The sequence below is a fragment of the Tursiops truncatus genome, chromosome 19 (genome assembly GCF_011762595.2).
Source record: "Tursiops truncatus isolate mTurTru1 chromosome 19, mTurTru1.mat.Y, whole genome shotgun sequence".
Lineage (NCBI taxonomy): Eukaryota > Metazoa > Chordata > Mammalia > Artiodactyla > Delphinidae > Tursiops > Tursiops truncatus.
The window spans coordinates 45,595,516-45,611,316 of NC_047052.1; the positions used below are offsets into that span (position 1 = coordinate 45,595,516).

At 62.3% G+C, this 15,801-nt stretch overlaps 1 protein-coding gene across 5 annotated transcripts in view; it reads left to right on the forward strand.

Moving 5' to 3' along the window:
• The window catches only part of PAK4 (p21 (RAC1) activated kinase 4), a 46,543-nt gene extending 30,773 nt beyond the window's left edge, over window positions 1–15,770 (forward strand). For 4 of the 5 annotated variants that reach the window (XM_033846246.2, XM_033846247.2, XM_033846248.2 and 1 more), the window contains 9 exons: window positions 4,165–4,238; window positions 5,565–5,822; window positions 8,658–9,119; window positions 9,312–9,752; window positions 11,127–11,260; window positions 11,486–11,612; window positions 12,728–12,853; window positions 14,108–14,242; window positions 14,766–15,770. In XM_033846246.2, the coding sequence (XP_033702137.1) occupies window positions 5,619–5,822; window positions 8,658–9,119; window positions 9,312–9,752; window positions 11,127–11,260; window positions 11,486–11,612; window positions 12,728–12,853; window positions 14,108–14,242; window positions 14,766–14,921 (1,785 nt within the window). In that variant the 5' untranslated portion in view covers window positions 4,165–4,238; window positions 5,565–5,618 and the 3' untranslated portion in view covers window positions 14,922–15,770. Of the gene's footprint in view, window positions 1–4,164; window positions 4,239–5,564; window positions 5,823–8,657; window positions 9,120–9,311; window positions 9,753–11,126; window positions 11,261–11,485; window positions 11,613–12,727; window positions 12,854–13,189; window positions 13,436–14,107; window positions 14,246–14,765 lie in introns of those variants that run through there. The other variant, XR_012327972.1, reaches the window with a different exon arrangement.
• The last annotated feature ends 31 nt before the right edge of the window (window positions 15,771–15,801 follow it).

Genomic DNA, 15,801 nt, shown 5'->3' on the forward strand with positions numbered 1-15,801 from the left:
GGTGGGCGGGAACCAGCGGTGGAAGCGCTGAGCGCAGGCTGGGACCAGTGAGCCCTTCCTCATCGCCCCCTTCCTGCTTTAGTTTCATTTTGGTGACTAGGAAGGGGTGGCCGTGGCCCCTGCCGCATCCTCTGCTCTGCCCCTGCGCCCTGGGGCCCTGGCTGAGTCCGCTCCCTCCACTGCCGGGGTGATGGGGGGGCAGCTTTATTCAGGGCTGCTGGAGCAGGTGGAGGGCAGGAGGGAAGGAGCCCTCTACACGCGCACGCACACACACTCCCTTGACTGTGTTGTCACACTAGCAGATCTGGCTCTTCCACGTGCGCTGATTTCCTTGGTGGGGAGGGCGGTGCCATTTTCGTGTCATGAAAGGTCTGATGGTGGAACACGTGAGCGTGGGGGTGACTGGGAAATGGGAAGCTTTTGCTAGGACAGGTCGGAAACTGCCCATCCCGCATGTGAAATAATTCAAAAGACTTTTTTTTTTAATTGAAATAAAACATTTTAGAGTAGGAGGGAAATGTGCCTGCATTTGAGGGATCAAGCACTGGGCTTCGGAGGCACCTATGCCCCGGCTGGTGGCTGCAGGCTGCACCCTGTGCTCCTTTGTGCCGTGTCGCTGGGGTCACTGCTTCACCCTCTGCCTCTGAGTTCCAGGGGTTTCTCTGCCAGAGTTTCACAGGTACTGCCTGGCAGAGTCTGAGGTGTCTGAGCAGGGGTGTAGCATAGCGGGTGCAGGCGAATGTGTTCGTTCACCAGGTGTTCCTTGAGTGCCTGCCACGCGGTATTGTAGGCATTGGGGTACAGTGGGGAGCAAGACAGAGGACAGGCCCTGCCCTGGTGGAGCTGACGTTCTGGTGGAAGAAGCAGACACTGAAGAAGCTCACGCACGCAAACACATACACACACAGTATATGGTGAACGCAGTGAGGAAACATAAAGCAAGGAAAGGGGCATAGAGGGTGGTAGGACAGGAACAGGGACATTTGTGTGCAGACGTGGGTGGAGGGAAGGAGGGAGGGAGCCATATGGAGATCAGAGAAGAGAGTTCCAGCACGGGGTGGGGTGGGGGGGGGTTGCAAGCTGCCAGTGCAAAGGCCCTGAGGTGGGGGCATGTCTGACGTTTGAAGAACAGTGAAGAGGCCAGAGTGGCTGGGGCAGAGTGAGCGAGGGGCCGTGTGGGAGGAGAGCTGATGGGCAGATCTCTCAGGACCTCGTGGGCCACGGGGAGGAGTTTAAGGATGTTGACTCTGTAGTGGATCAGACTGTCTTCCAGGCCCACCTCTGCTTGGTGACCTTAGCGAGAGATTTCACCTTTGTGAGCCTCAGTTTCCACATCTGCAAAATGGGAGTGAAATAGCCACTCCACCTAAGTGCCGGGGAGCCGGTGAGCTCAGCATTGGCATCTGCGCAGGGTCGTGGGCCCCCCATGGTGGTGGTGCTGGTGGTGGTGGTAGGGGTGTGAGTACTGGGGCTAGCCTCAGTAAACCGCATTTGGGGTGGGGACTGGTGCTTGGACAGCTTTTCTGCTGCAGACCGACAGGCCAAAGGCCCGTGGAAAGGGCGAGTAATTCCTTATTCCTGGGTGGGGGGTGGCGGTGGTTGGAGCCCCACTTTGTGCTGCCTCCCACACTACCGCTGGGGGCCTGGGCAGGTTGGAGGAGCTGGGGACCCTCACCCCCAGGTGGGGTCAGGACAGGAGAGGAAGAGCAAGGTCTGGGTGTGGATAGAGAGGGTGGAGAAGGAGGGAGGAAGGGTTGGAGGCCAGGACCATGATGCTAATGACAAAAACAGAAGCACCACCGCAGGACAGGTGGGTAAGAGCCTGGACTTCGGTCCCCGACTGCCTGGGTTCAAATTCTAGGTGCCCTGAATAAAGGATTTCCCCTCTCTGAGCCTCAGTCTCCCCACCCGTGAACTGGGGATGATGAGCGTGTCTGTCTCACAGGTTAGCGGTGAGGATGGAATGCGATTAGACACAGGACACCAAGCAGACCCGGGCACACACGAGTCTCCAAGGACGCACCTGCCGTAATTCTGAGAACTGGCGGGGCCCGGGCTCTGTGTTAGACAGGGCTGGAGTCTTGTGTCCACTCTGCTTCCCAAGCTGTGTGACCTGGGCAAGTGGGGTGCCCTCTCTGTGCCTTGTCTTCCTTGTCTGTAACACAAAGCCCAAAACGGCCCCTTTGTCTGGGGTCGGGCGTGCAGATTAAACGAGGGACTCCGGGTCAAGTGCTTAGGAGAGGGGCCGGCACGGTAGGTGCTCCCTAAGTGTTGGCTGCTGCTGTGATAGTGACCGACATTTACCGCGCGCTTCCTTGCTGTGTGCGCTTGGCCTTGGGGCCATCAGTGCCTGGGTTCTCTGTGACTCCTTATAAGAACTCCAGGAAGCAGGTACTGTCATGGTCCTCTTTTAACAGAAGAGGAGACTGAGGCACAGAGCAGCTGAGCTGCTAGCCCAGGGCCATGCAGTGAGCTCCCACGGTGGGTCAGCTCACCCACACTTCACAGGCAGAGAGCTGGGCTCTTGGCCCTGAGCTGTCTGACCCCTAAATTCTGGGCTTGCCTGAGAACCCCAGCACCTACTCTTTGCCCGCCTCCTCTGCTACTGGCACAGGCCCCTTTATATGTAGCAGCTCCTCTCCCTTCCGTGGCCCCCATAAAGTCAGGAGCTTGGGGACTTGGTGGGAAGGGGGGTTTCTGGTCGGGGGAGCCGGCAGTGCTTGGAGCTGCCCCAGGGTGGGGCTCCCGCCTGATCATTATAAACACGGTTGGTTCCTCTGTTTGTCCTGCCCTCCATGCAGCGCCCAGAGGGAAGGGCTGGCCCCGGGCAAATATCCGGAGGTGTGCCCCTCTGTCCCCTTCCCCTTCGGGTCACACAGGCAGCTGGGGGCGGGGCTGGGGGCGGGGTGCAGAGGTGGCTTGGGGGTTTGCGGCAGGGCTTCTGGGTCGGCTGCCCTGTCTTCCAGGCTGCCTCCTGCCCACCCCGTCTGGATCCTGAGCCCCTCCCTCTCCTGGGTTTAGTGAGGGGTCCTGTGGCTAACCCTATTCGTGCAGAGAGCTTGGAGCTGACTTGGGGCCCGCAGATCCTGGGCTGGGGGGCGGAGGATGGGCAGGCAGAGTGAGAGAGGCCAAGGTGAGGAGTGAGGCTGGGCCCAGGGCCAAATGGGGGCAAATCTGGGAAGGCAGTGAGGAGGTGGTGGGACATGGTATACACATCTGGAGGGATGGAGTGGAGCGGGGAAGATGGGGGAAGATCAGCGGGTAGGGATGAGGCTAGGAGCTGGAACTGGGAGAGAGTCGAGGGCAGAGAAGCCTGGAGAGAGGACAGGGTAGGTCAGGGCCTCTGGCAGGTGGGCCAGGAATGGAGGCCTGGGCGGGCGGGATAGGCAGCGTTCCGGGGGCTGGAATGCGGGACCGCTGCTGAAGGGGCTCCTGGCTTGCAGGGTAGAGAACGGGCTGGGGCAGAGGGTCCCTCACCCTGGCCAGGCCTGTTCCACCCCAGAGCAGGCAGGGAAACTGGACCCCTGGGGGAGCCCTGGCTCTGGTCACCTGCTGGCCGGGAGGCCCAGGCCAGTTGAGGCAGGTTGGCTGCTGGGTCCCCACCCGCTTCCCACTGGGCGGCTCCTGCTGCCAAACCGGTTCCCCTGGATCACTGCCCACTGATGGCCCTACCTCTGGCCTGGGGATGGCAGCCTCTTCGTCCTTACCTCACAGAGCTGCTCCACGAAAGGATCCGGGAGTGGAACCAGGGGCTGCAGGGGCTGCAGGGGCCGCATCCCAGACACACGCAAGCATCCTTGCTAGGTCACGAGACTCACTGAGCTTGGGGCCGACCCTGTGCTGGGCACTGTGCCAGGCTCTGGGGAGCCAGCCATAAACCAGACAGAAATCCCCACCCAGTGCATTTCCCCTAGTTCTTTGGGTCTTCGTTCACACGGGCCCTCTTCTGGGAAACCTCCCTTATCCCCAGCCTGCCATCCCTCCAGGCTGGGTCTGGCACTCTGTGACCCCAGCGCCGACCACTCTGGGCTGTCAGGGGCTGTCTCAGTCACCGCCGTATCCCTGGCACCAACCAGCGCAAGGCTGGACACAAAGGAGTGAGTTGTTGCTGAATGAATGAACGAACGAATAATGGACAAATGATGTTTTCTTCCCACTTTACAGATGAGTAACCCGAAGCCCCAAGAGGAGACGCCTCGTGCCCAAGGGCACCTCTAGCACAGCCAGCGTCAAACCAGGTCTGTGGGACTCAGGGCCCATGTGCGGGCTGGGGGGCAACCCCTGGGCCCCCTTCCCCAGACGTGGCTAGGAGTCATCCTACTCATCAGAAGGGCAAATGCCGACGGGGCCCTCCCTCCGTGTCCCAGCCCTGCACCCAGCTCTGCTCGTATTAACTCATTGATCCTCCCAGCAGCCCTGTGGGGGCTGATCCAGCGCACAGACAGGTTAGGTCACTTGCCCAAGGTCACACGTAGTAGGCGACAGAGAGAGATTTGCACTCTGGCCATCTGGCTCCCCACCCATCATTTCTCTGGTCCCCCTATGGGACACCACCATCACACATGTCCTCTTCGGCCCCTTTGGTTTTTAAATCAGCTCTCATTGAGCATTTACTCTGTGCCGGTGCTGTTCTGAGTACAGGACTGGAGACCACAGGCCCTAAAGACAGGGACTGTTTGGTCTGTTAGTATCTGTTATGAAGTGGCTCTTTCCCCGCTCTGATCTTGGTGAGGAACTTCCCTCCTCTGAGCCTCAGTCTCCTCATCTGTAAAGTGGGCATATAGCAGTACGGCTACCTAGGGGTCACGCATAGGACAGGGGCTTGGTAACCATTTGTTGAACAAGTAACCAAAGGTATGTGGTGCTTGCAGCCCAGAGGGCAGGCTGGAAAAGCAGGGATAGTGTCAGCTGGCCTTCAGGAACCAGTCACCGAGCACATACTGTGTGCTGGGCGTGGCCGAGACAAGGGAGTGGGATGCCAGGAAACTGGGCAGGTGAGACCTGGCCTGGGGCATGAAAGTCTAGTGATGGGGGTTTTAAACACTGAACTAGTAAACACAAGACTGAGCAGCAGAATTTCCAGAAGTTAAACATGCTATGAAATGTGATGGAAGGACAGTGGGGAATGGGGACTCCTTTTCTTGGGGTGTTCAGGAAAGGAGTCACCAATGACTGTGAAGGAAGGGAGGGAGGGGACCATGTGTGTGGATACTGGGGAAGAGTATTCCCCACAGAGGGAACAGCCAGTGCAAGTCCCTGAGGCTTGGAAGCCAGTGTGAGTGAGAGGGAGAGATGAGAGCAGAGAAGTGATGGGGCAGGTCGTGTGGGGCGGGCCGCGGGAAGACTGAGCTGCTCTCCTCAGTGAGGTGGAGCCACAGGAGGGCTCTGAGCAAGGGGCCTGACTCGGGTGTTCACGGGGTCCCTTGGGCTGCATGTGGGGGACAGACTGGGAAGGGGCGGGGGGGAGTGGGGAGACCAGGGAGGAGAGGAGGATGGATAGGACCAGGGCGGGGCCAGAGGATCGAGGAGAATAGCACGTTCTGGCGAGCCGTCCCCTCCCACAGGCCTGCCGGCAGGAGCCCAACTCTGCACCCTCACCACGCTGAGAGCCTGGCGCCATGTTCGGGAAGAAGAAGAAGCGGGTTGAGATCTCGGCACCGTCTAACTTCGAGCACCGCGTGCACACGGGCTTCGACCAGCACGAGCAGAAGTTCACGGGGCTGCCCCGCCAGTGGCAGAGCCTGATCGAGGAGTCAGCTCGCCGGCCCAAGCCCCTCATCGACCCCGCCTGCATCACCTCCATCCAGCCTGGGGCCCCCAAGGTATGCTGGTGCCCACCACGCCTCTCCTGACCCACGCCAACCCCCTTGGGGTGACCCCAGCCCTCAACCCCACACTTGACCCTGCGGCCAACACCTCCCCCTCCCTTGCTGAGCTCCACACAGACACGCCCCAGTCCTCACCTTTCACTCACCCCTCCACCCACTGATCCCTCACTTGGCCTCAACGCTGATGCCCCCCTTACCTTGCTGAGAACCCTACACTGACCTTGACCCTCCGACAGTCCCCCACACCAGCCCCAAGTCGTGCTCCTGTCCTTGGAGGCTCACGCCCTGAGCTCTGTGCTCCGGTCCCCAGCACCACAGACTTGTCCTGGGCCTTCACCGGGCTCTCATCTCAGGACGAGGGACAGACTCGTTCCCTCATGGCGACTGCCCCAAGTGCTCAGGGCTGAGCTGGGGGAGCCCAGAGGGGGCTCCTGACCAGCCCCAGGGTCCAGGCCAGCTTCTTGGAGTCGGTGACACCGGAGCTGAGCCCTGAGGGCCGAGGACGAGGAGGAGTCATTGGGGCAAATGGTGGAGAGGCAGGGCTTTTAGTGGAGGAAACGGCCCACATGAAGCATTGGGGGTTTTTGGTTTGGGTTTTTTCCCTGCCATCTGAGCAAAAGGGCAGAGTTGGGATTTGAATCAAGGTCCGTTTCCAAGGCCCATGTTCTTAACTCCTTTCCTGTCTCCGTGATCCCAGTGCTGGGCGTGGCCTATGGTGAGGCTGCTCTGGGGGCAGGGGGTGCGGCACCCCGCAGCCTGCGAAGCCGGCCTTGGAGCACGGACTTTATCCCAAGGGCAGTGGGAACCAGGAAGGGCCATGGGCCAGGGACCGCAACCCGGGTTGTTCGGAGGGGTGAAGGTGGGCCGGCTGGTCAGCAGGCTCAGCGCCAGGGGGCAGGCCCAGGGCTGACTCATCCTGCCCCGCCCCGGGCCAGCGGGGCGCGGAAGCTCTCCCCCAGGGTCTCCAGCTGGCAGCCCACTGAGGCGTTCATGTGCCCCAGGCAGGGGGCTTTTGGATACTTTGAATTCTCTGCCACTGCCTAAAAAAGCAAGAGGCTTCACATCCAAATCTCTATTTCTGGCTTCTCCTGACAGATCGGCTGGGGCCACTGGAGGGGCAGCTGCCACCGCAGGCGGGGTGCCAGCTCTTCTGGGCCCGCAGGCCCCACCCAGCCCACCTCAGTTCCATCCCCTACCCGGCCCTGTGGCTGCTTGTCTGCTGGTTATGCCCGCACTAGGGCGCTTCCTAAAATCTAGCCCCTGCTTGGCCTGCCAGCCACGAGCCCTACCTGCGACTGTGTCTGCCAGGAGGAAGGGGCACCTTAAGCCACACAAAGGTGCCACACGGGCTGGCACTCTCCTGGGGCCCCTGTGGGCGCTTGTGTTTGCTGCCCTCGGCTGAGAAACTCCCTAGTCCTCCCAGACCCTCCCCCAACCCCCAGGGACTTCTCGACCTCTTATTCCAGCACCAAAGCCTGACCAGGTGTCTCCCTTGCTTCGCTGGGCCCCTGGGCAAGGCCAGGCCTCTAGGCTGGCAGCCAAGCCCAGGAGAGGCCGGGGGCAGGGGCTGGCCCCACAGGGGTACGGCGGCCTGTAGGAGGGTTTTGTGGGATCTGTGTTTTCTGCACATTTGAAGTGGTTCTGGCTTTAGGATGTCTGGCAGCCTGTGTCCCTGCCTGCCAGTGATTGACGGCACAGGGCTGAGGGGCATGGGCTCTGCTCCCCTCAGCCTCCTCCCAGCCTGCCTGCCTTACTCACTCACGGGTTCAGCAAATACTTATTGAGCACCTTCTGCATACCAGCCAGAACAGAAACAGACAGGAGGAAACCATGGCCTCCCTCACGATCATTGCACTGGGGGAGCAGGCCATGGACAGCTGTACGCATGCTTTACGTCAGCTGGTTTTAAGTACTCTAGAGAACAGGAAAGCAGGGGAGGGGGATAGGGAGTGTTAGGGGCTGGCGTTTCAGACCACGGGTGGTCAGCGAAAGCCTCCAGCAAAGACCTGAAAGGGGGGTGTGTTGGGGAGGGGAGCTCAGGGCAAACTTGGGGGAAGACGTTCCAGGCAGTGTGAACAGCCAGTGCCTGAGGTTGGAGTGTGTCCGGTGTGTTTTAGGAGCAGTTAGGAGGCCCATGTGCCTGGAGCTGAGTCGGGGGCAGGGGGAACCCTGGAGGCTGTGACCTGGATCAGGATGGTGGCCATGGCGGGTGAGGGTGGGTTCAGGACAGGCTTTACACAGGCATTCGCATTTGCCAGCCTTGCTCCTGGGGCACTCCTGCACCTCTACTTCGGGCCCAAACCTTTCTGACTCTCCCGTTAACCCGCCCTCAGCCTCCAGAGGGACAGAGAGCGTGGTTTGGAGTTAACAGCCCTGGCGGGCTGCAGGGGAGGAACTGCCAAGCTGGGCCCCGGCCCCAGCATCCTGTAATTTGCAGCTCTCCAGGGCTGATTATGGGGTGGCATAGTCTCTGCCCTTCTTCCCCTGCACCCCACAGGGCAGGGACCGCCCCCCAGTCCGGAGAGCAAGAAAAAGACGGGTGCAGCCCACGGGGGGGGGGGGCGACAGCCTGTCGGATGGGCAGGCTTTCCTCCCGCTCCCCTCCTGCCACCCAAGGCTAGGTGCTGGGGGAGGGGCAGCAGGGGCCTCCCTGCTCCTGCCCGCGCCCCCTGCCGCCCCGCCCTGTCATCACCCATGGCATTTCTTCATTCCGTCTCTGTCTTGTCTCTGTGTGTGTGTTGTGTTGTCCTGTCCTCGTGTGTCGGATACACGTCCTGTGTCCCCCTCCTCCTTGCCCGGCCCCCACCCCGCCATTGCCCCGGACCCCAGACCATCGTGCGGGGCAGCAAAGGCGCCAAGGATGGGGCCCTCACGCTGCTGCTCGACGAGTTTGAGAACATGTCGGTGACGCGCTCCAACTCCCTGCGGAGAGACAGCCCGCCGCCACCCGCCCGTGCCCGCCAGGAAAACGGGATGCCCGTGGAGCAGGCCACCACGGCCAGAGGGGGCCCAGAGAAGGCGGGCGGTCAAGGCCGGGTCGCCGGTCGCAGCGAGGCGGGTGGCAGCAGTGGAGACAGGCGGCGGGTGGGGCCGGACAAGAGGCCCAAGTCGTCCAGGGAGGGCTCAGGGGGGCCCCAGGAGTCCTCCCGGGACAAGCGGCCCCTCTCTGGGCCTGACGTCGGCACCCCCCACCAGCCTGCCGGTCTGGCCAGCGGGGCGAAAGTGGCAGCTGGCCGGCCCTTTAACACGTACCCGCGGGCCGACACGGACCACCCATCCCGGGGCGCCCAGGTAACTGCTCCCCCTGCCCCAGGACCGCCCCACTGTCCCCTTGCCCGGAGCTTCCCCGTTGCCACCCACCGACTCCAACCTGTGCCCAGCCCACCGTCCATCTGCATCCTGACCACCATGTGTCTGTCCCACAGCCGGGGTCCCCGTCCCTCTGGCCCCTCCACTGACAGCCGCCTCTCTTTTCTGTTGCAGGGGGAGCCTCACAACGTGGCCCCCAATGGGCCATCGGTGGGGGGCCTGGCCGTCCCCCAGTCCTCCTCTGCCTCCCGGCCCCCCGCTCGAGCCCACGGCCCCCCCAGCCCTGGAGTGCTGGGCCCCCACGCCTCCGAGCCCCAGCTGGCCCCTCCAGCCCGCACCCTCGCCGCCCCCCCTGCGCCCCCCGCCCCCGGACCCCCCGGACCCCGCTCGCCACAGCGGGAACCCCAGCGAGTGTCCCACGAGCAGTTCCGGGCTGCCCTGCAACTGGTGGTGGACCCCGGCGACCCTCGCTCCTACCTGGACAACTTCATCAAGATCGGCGAGGGCTCCACGGGCATCGTGTGCATCGCCACCGTGCGCAGCTCGGGCCGGCTGGTGGCCGTCAAGAAGATGGACCTGCGCAAGCAGCAGAGGCGCGAGCTGCTCTTCAATGAGGTGGGCCTGCTGCCCCGCCCCCGCCTTCACCTCGCCTCCTGGGGCTCCTCCGCCCCATGGCTTTTGAGGGCACATAGGGGTGAGGAGGGGAAAGGGCCTTCGGGGATGGGGTTCCCCAGGGCTGGGTCCTGGGCCCGGCTCCTGTCCTCACTCGTCACACCTCCCCAGGCTGTCTCCTCTGTCCCCACGATACCCATGGCCACGGCTGTCCTGTTCCTGGCCAGGCCCCGAGCCCCAGCTCCAGGCTCCCTTAATCCCCCTGAGCCCCACCCTCTGCGTGCCTTCCAGGCCCCTCATACCCACCAAGTCCCATTCTGGCCCCGAAGCGTGTACTCCAAACCTGCCTCTCCTGGTTCCCTGTCTCAGAGAGGCCCCGCCACTCCTGTCCGCAGGCCGGAGCTCTGGACCTCCCTGGCCCCCACCCCGGCTTGTCAGTCCTGAGCCTGTCACTCCTTCCCCCATCCCCGTTCCTGTCCCCACGTAGCCCGTAGCCCATTTGCTGCTCGGCCCTGCCCCCTGGGCATTCCGCACACCACAGCCAAAGGGCTGCCACACACCCCTTTACTGCCCCTTGCAGCGCCCCCTGGTGCCCTCAGGACAAAGGCCTGGCCTCTTGGCCGTGCATCTGAGATCCGCCCCCATCTAGGCCTCGCTTCTGTCTGACCTCAGGCTTTGGCCCTTGGGGGGCTCACTACCAGTGAGCATGTTGCAAAGGCAGACCCCTGGCTCCTTCCCGAGAGGAATCTGTGTTGGGAGCAGCCCCCGGCCTCTGATGCAGGAATCCCAGGAGGACGTCAGGTCCAGGGTCGTCCGACTCTAGCTCTTGCCTCCTGACCTCTCCACACTCCTCAGCTTTGCCCCGTGTAATGTGGCCCCTGTGAGCATCGTGTTCCCCCAGCTCCGTGAGGCTTTGCCTTGCTAGGCCTTCCTGCCCCTGAAATCTCTTCCCTCACCCCCCCACCCCCCACTGCCTTTTATCTGACCTGCCTAGTACCTGCTTGGCCTTCTGGTCTCAGCCCTGTGCTTAGACGCCCTCGTTCCAGCTCCCTCTCCCGACACCAGCCTGGCCATCAGAGCCACTCGCGGCCCAGCCCAGGGCTGGTCAGAGACCAGCGTCAGAAGTGTGGGGTGTGTGCGGGGCGGGAGCACCCCTGGAATAGAGTGCAGACGTCAGGCCCACGCTGCCTTTGAGGTCTCTTGACTTTGGCCGTGGGAGGACAGCCCAGGGGGACCCCGATGAGCAGGAGTGACGGGTGGAAGCAGACCCGCAGTGTGGCAGGGTCCACACCCAGGCTGAGAGGGAGGGGGGAGGGCTCCGGTGGCAGGGGCTGGCCGTCCTCCCTCCGCTGCGCCAACCCGGCCTCCCATGCCCAGGTGGTGATCATGAGGGACTACCAGCATGAGAATGTGGTGGAGATGTACAACAGCTACCTGGTCGGGGACGAGCTCTGGGTGGTGATGGAGTTCCTGGAGGGAGGCGCCCTCACCGACATCGTCACCCACACCAGGTACTGCTGGACAGCTGGGCCCTGTGACAGCCAGCCTGCTGTCTCCCCCGGCTCCCCAGGGTGGACCTGGGCCCCCTCAGACCTCTCCCACGATAGAACTGGCCCCCTCCAGACCCCTTGGGGTGGGGCCATGTCCCCCTCAAAGCCCAGGGTAGTGTTGTGTCCCCCTTAAACCCCAGGGCGGGGCCCTGTCTGTCCCCGTCATTTACCCACCCACCCCCGCAGGATGAACGAGGAGCAGATCGCCGCCGTGTGCCTGGCCGTGCTGCAGGCCTTGTCCGTGCTCCACGCCCAGGGGGTCATCCACCGGGACATCAAGAGCGACTCCATCTTGCTGACCCACGATGGCAGGGTGAGGAACGGGGTGGCTTGGCCTTCCCCCGCCTCTGCCCAGCTCTCCCTCTGCTGGTAGGGTGTGCTCTGACCCCCGAGTGCAGTCACGTGAGGAGCAGTAAGTTCCTTCGTTCCTTGGGCAGCAGTCCAGAGTCAGGGGTCCACGTGAGTGCGGCCTCTGCCCCTGCGGTCAGGGGCTCAGGCTGGCGGGGCTCTGCCGTCAGCACGGGCCGTTGGGAACTGTAGGCTAGCCCTGGGCCCAGAGAGGGGAGACTCCATTTGGGTGGCCAGCCTCTCGGCCACGTGAGAACCTGCTCCTAGCCTGGCATCCAGGCGTGGGCTGTGGACTCCAGTCCCGTCTCCCATCTTCTGGGCTGAAGTTCTGAGTCTGAGGTCCATGGGTGGTCCACAGTGACCAGAACCTGCATTTATATTCCAAGAGTGAACATGATTTTCAGTGGGAGGGGGCCCTTGACTTTCACCAAATTCTTGTTGGTGATTTGCCCGCCCTCCCCCAGGAACGTTAGGCCAGTCAGCAGAGGCGGGGGGTGGGGGGAAGGCTCAGTGTCACCGGGAGTCTCAGCTGGGGTCCACGAACACCTAAAGTTGTCTGCAGATGTGTCTAGGGGACATGTGTCAGCATGCTCTCTGGGGGTGGGAGGGTCCACAGACATCCTCGAGAGTCCAGATAGGGCCCACAGTTCCAGCAAAGGTATAAATCCTTGGTCTGGGGACGTAGCTGTTGCAGAGGCAGGCTGTGTCCCCTTGTACCCCCCTTGGACACCTGCCAGCTGAAGGTGTGCTTCCTGCCGGGAAGCAGGGGCCCAGGGCACAGCATTGGGAGCCAGCCCCAGTCTGAGTCCCCGCCCAGCCTTTGGTACCCCTGGGACTCGGGCCACTTCCCCCGAGAGCCCCAGCGCAGACCCTGTCACGGAGGCAGATGGTGCGATCTTGGGCAGGTGACACGGCTGAGGGCCCCAGCCAGGAGACGGCAGAGCTCCCCAGAGGCTCTGACCTCTGGGCAGCATCGTGGAGACCCAGCGCGTCCGAGGCCAAGGAATCAATTAGGTAGATGCCTCTGCTCACCCTGCCCCCACCAGCACCTCTGACCCTACTGCCTACGTCCTACTGCAGGTGAAGCTGTCGGACTTTGGGTTCTGTGCCCAGGTGAGCAAGGAGGTGCCCCGGAGGAAGTCCCTGGTCGGCACGCCCTACTGGATGGCCCCGGAGCTCATCTCCCGCCTCCCCTACGGGCCAGAGGTGAGCCAGAGGTGGCCGGCCGTGCCGCGCGGCACTGGTTTACGCTGTGACAGTCCGGAACAGCCAGAGTGCTGGGGGTGAGGGGGCTCAGTCCCTGGGAACAGTCTGGGGGAGAAGTAGGCATGGCTGCGTGCACTCATTGCTGACTGGGCTCTAGTTTGGAGCCAGGCCAGTGCTTAGCTGGGAACAGAATGCTGAGCAGAAGTGGCCCTGGCCCTGGCCCTGCCTGTCAGCCTGGGGCAGAGGCCACAAACTGGCTGACGTGCTCTGAAGATGCTCTTGCGAGCATTTTAAAAAGAGCTCTCACGTGAAAGTCTGAATTTTATCCTCTGTCAGAAAACCAAGAGCTCTGGCCATGTGGAGGCCAAATTCCCGCACAGCAACAGTCAGCAGGCGCTGAGGGGCTGCTCCACGTTAGCAAGTGCAGGGGCGCCTTCGTCTTGGCCGTAGTCCCCACCCAGCTCTATTGCCTGCACTGACCTGCTTCACTCCCTGCCGTTACCTGCCTGATCTTTGAGCTGTGGCCTGTGGCCCTGAGGATTCCTCCACAGTCAACAAGGCTTGACCCAGGGCCTGGCCAAGGTGCCCTTGGAAGCATATCTTGGGGGAACCTCAGGCAGGAGTGGGATCACACTGGGAGGGGAGGCTGGGAGGAGATTCTGAGGGACCATCTCAATCAGGACTGCCTGTGAGTGACAAAACTATCTCAAACGGATTTAGCAAAATGGAAAGCTGTGGGTCCCTAGAATTTCCCCCCTGTAGTCTTCACTCAGGCAGGTGCTCCCCTGGTCAGCACAGACATGACCCTGGCAACTCCGGAACACATCACATGAGCCCTACTGTTTTCCTGAATATTTTGGTTGAAGTCTCAGGGTTGACTGTGACTGGCTCAGCTTGGGTCCTGTGCCCGTTCCTGAACCAATTACTGTGTCCGGACTCTTGCCGATTAGGCTACCTGGTCATGCTCCATGGACTGAAGTAGGGGAGAGGGAGTTCTCCAGAGGAACCCAGGGGAAGGAGGGGGGTTAGCAAAAAAGAAGGGGATAGATGCTGGGTGGGCAGAACCCTTCAGAGGGCTCCCTGGGTGAGGAGTGCATAGGGTCCGGCAGGCTAGGTATCAGCGAGGGTGTTCAGGGCCCAAGGATTCTAGGAGCGAAGAGGCAAAGACAGAACCAGGGCCATCCCTCTGTGGGTGTCGCTCGAGCACTGGCCATGCCTGCACAGCTCAGCCCTGCTGCCCCGTCCCCACCGCAGGTGGACATCTGGTCTCTGGGGGTGATGGTGATCGAGATGGTGGATGGGGAGCCCCCCTACTTCAATGAGCCACCCCTCAAAGCCATGAAGATGATTCGGGACAACCTGCCACCCCGACTGAAGAACCTGCACAAGGTGGGCCCCTCCCGCAGGCGGCAGGCAGGTGGGGGTGGGGGGACAGGGCTCCACCCAGCCCCGAACCCAAGCAGAGCGCTGGGTGCGGGCAGCACTGGGGTATGGATGGCTCCCTCCCGAGGTGGCGCTTACTGTGCGCTGGGTCACCCCCGTGTCCCCCAGGCCTCGAGTGTCTGTGTAAACTCTGTGCCCTCACCACCCCACATCCCAGAAGTTGTACTTAGGCTGGCCTGGCTAGACGCACACAGCATAGCCAGGTCCAGGAGAGGGGACTTCGTGGTGAAGGAGTTGCCTGGTGAGAAAGGGGTGCCTCCAGGGCCCAGCTGCTGCCAGGGTCCTGCCGAACCTTGGAAATGGGGAGGGAATGAGCCCCTGGGGCCAAGCTCCTGGGACCTCTTTGCCCCCTCCCTAGGCAGTAGGTGTTGTCAGCCCATTTGACAGAGGACGAGACTGAGGCCCCACAGCGAGTGAGCAGTGGAGCTGGCTCTCAGACCCCCTGACCCTCTCGCCCGCCTCCTGACAGGTGTCGCCATCCCTGAAGGGCTTCCTGGACCGCCTGCTGGTGCGTGACCCGGCACAGCGGGCCACGGCGGCTGAGCTGCTCAAGCACCCATTCCTGGCCAAAGCGGGCCCGCCCGCCAGCATCGTGCCCCTCATGCGCCAGAACCGCACCAGATGAGGCCCAGCGCCCTGACCCTGAACCAAAGAGCCCCTTGGGTCACCCCTGCCCTGCCAGAGGCCAGTGGAGGGCCGGCCCCTGCCCCTCCCAGCCCAGGAGACACTCTGTATGGCTCTGCCCTCCTTGCTGGGGGGTGTGCGGGACCCTACTACTGAACTGCCGTTTTGATTTTGGGACTTTTAAAAAAGCGCAGGGACTTGTGGGAGCACACGAGGCTCCCAGGACCCGCCAACCCTCTGGGACAGGCCCGCCCCAGTGTTGTCCTGTCTCCAGGAAGGACGGGCAGCCTTCCCATCACTGGAAACCTGCAGTGGGGGCCGCCAGGGGTGGAGACAACACTACGAAAGAGGTGTGTGTGCGTGTGTGTGTGTGTGCGTGCGCACGCGTGTGTGTGTGTGTGTACACGCATGTGTGCATGTAGAAGGTCCAGCTCCTCTGTCCTCCAGCCTGCGAGTGCGTGTCTCTGAGACCTCGCCTGATCCACAGCCCCTCTCCCCTGAGCCATTGCGGGGGTCGATCATGAATGTCTGAAGAGTGGCCTTTTCCCTTCGCCCCACACCCCTCTCTGTGGCTGGATGCGGAGACAGGGGTCAGGGCTTCCCACCCACCCCCAGCCTCTGCAGAACATGACTACTGCACCTGGAACAGCCTCCTCTTTTCTAGAAGTCTATTTATATTGTCATTTTATAACACTCTAGCCCCCATCTGGGGACGGATGGTCCCTGTCCCGCGGGGTGGCACCGGGGACAGGACCACTGCTTGAAGAATCGGGTTCCTGCCCCCTCAGTGCAGCCCCGCCCGCCCCTCCCTCAACTTAGTTTTACAATTAAACCGGTTTCTTGTTTTGTGTGTGTGCAGTGTGCATAGAGACCCCCCCACC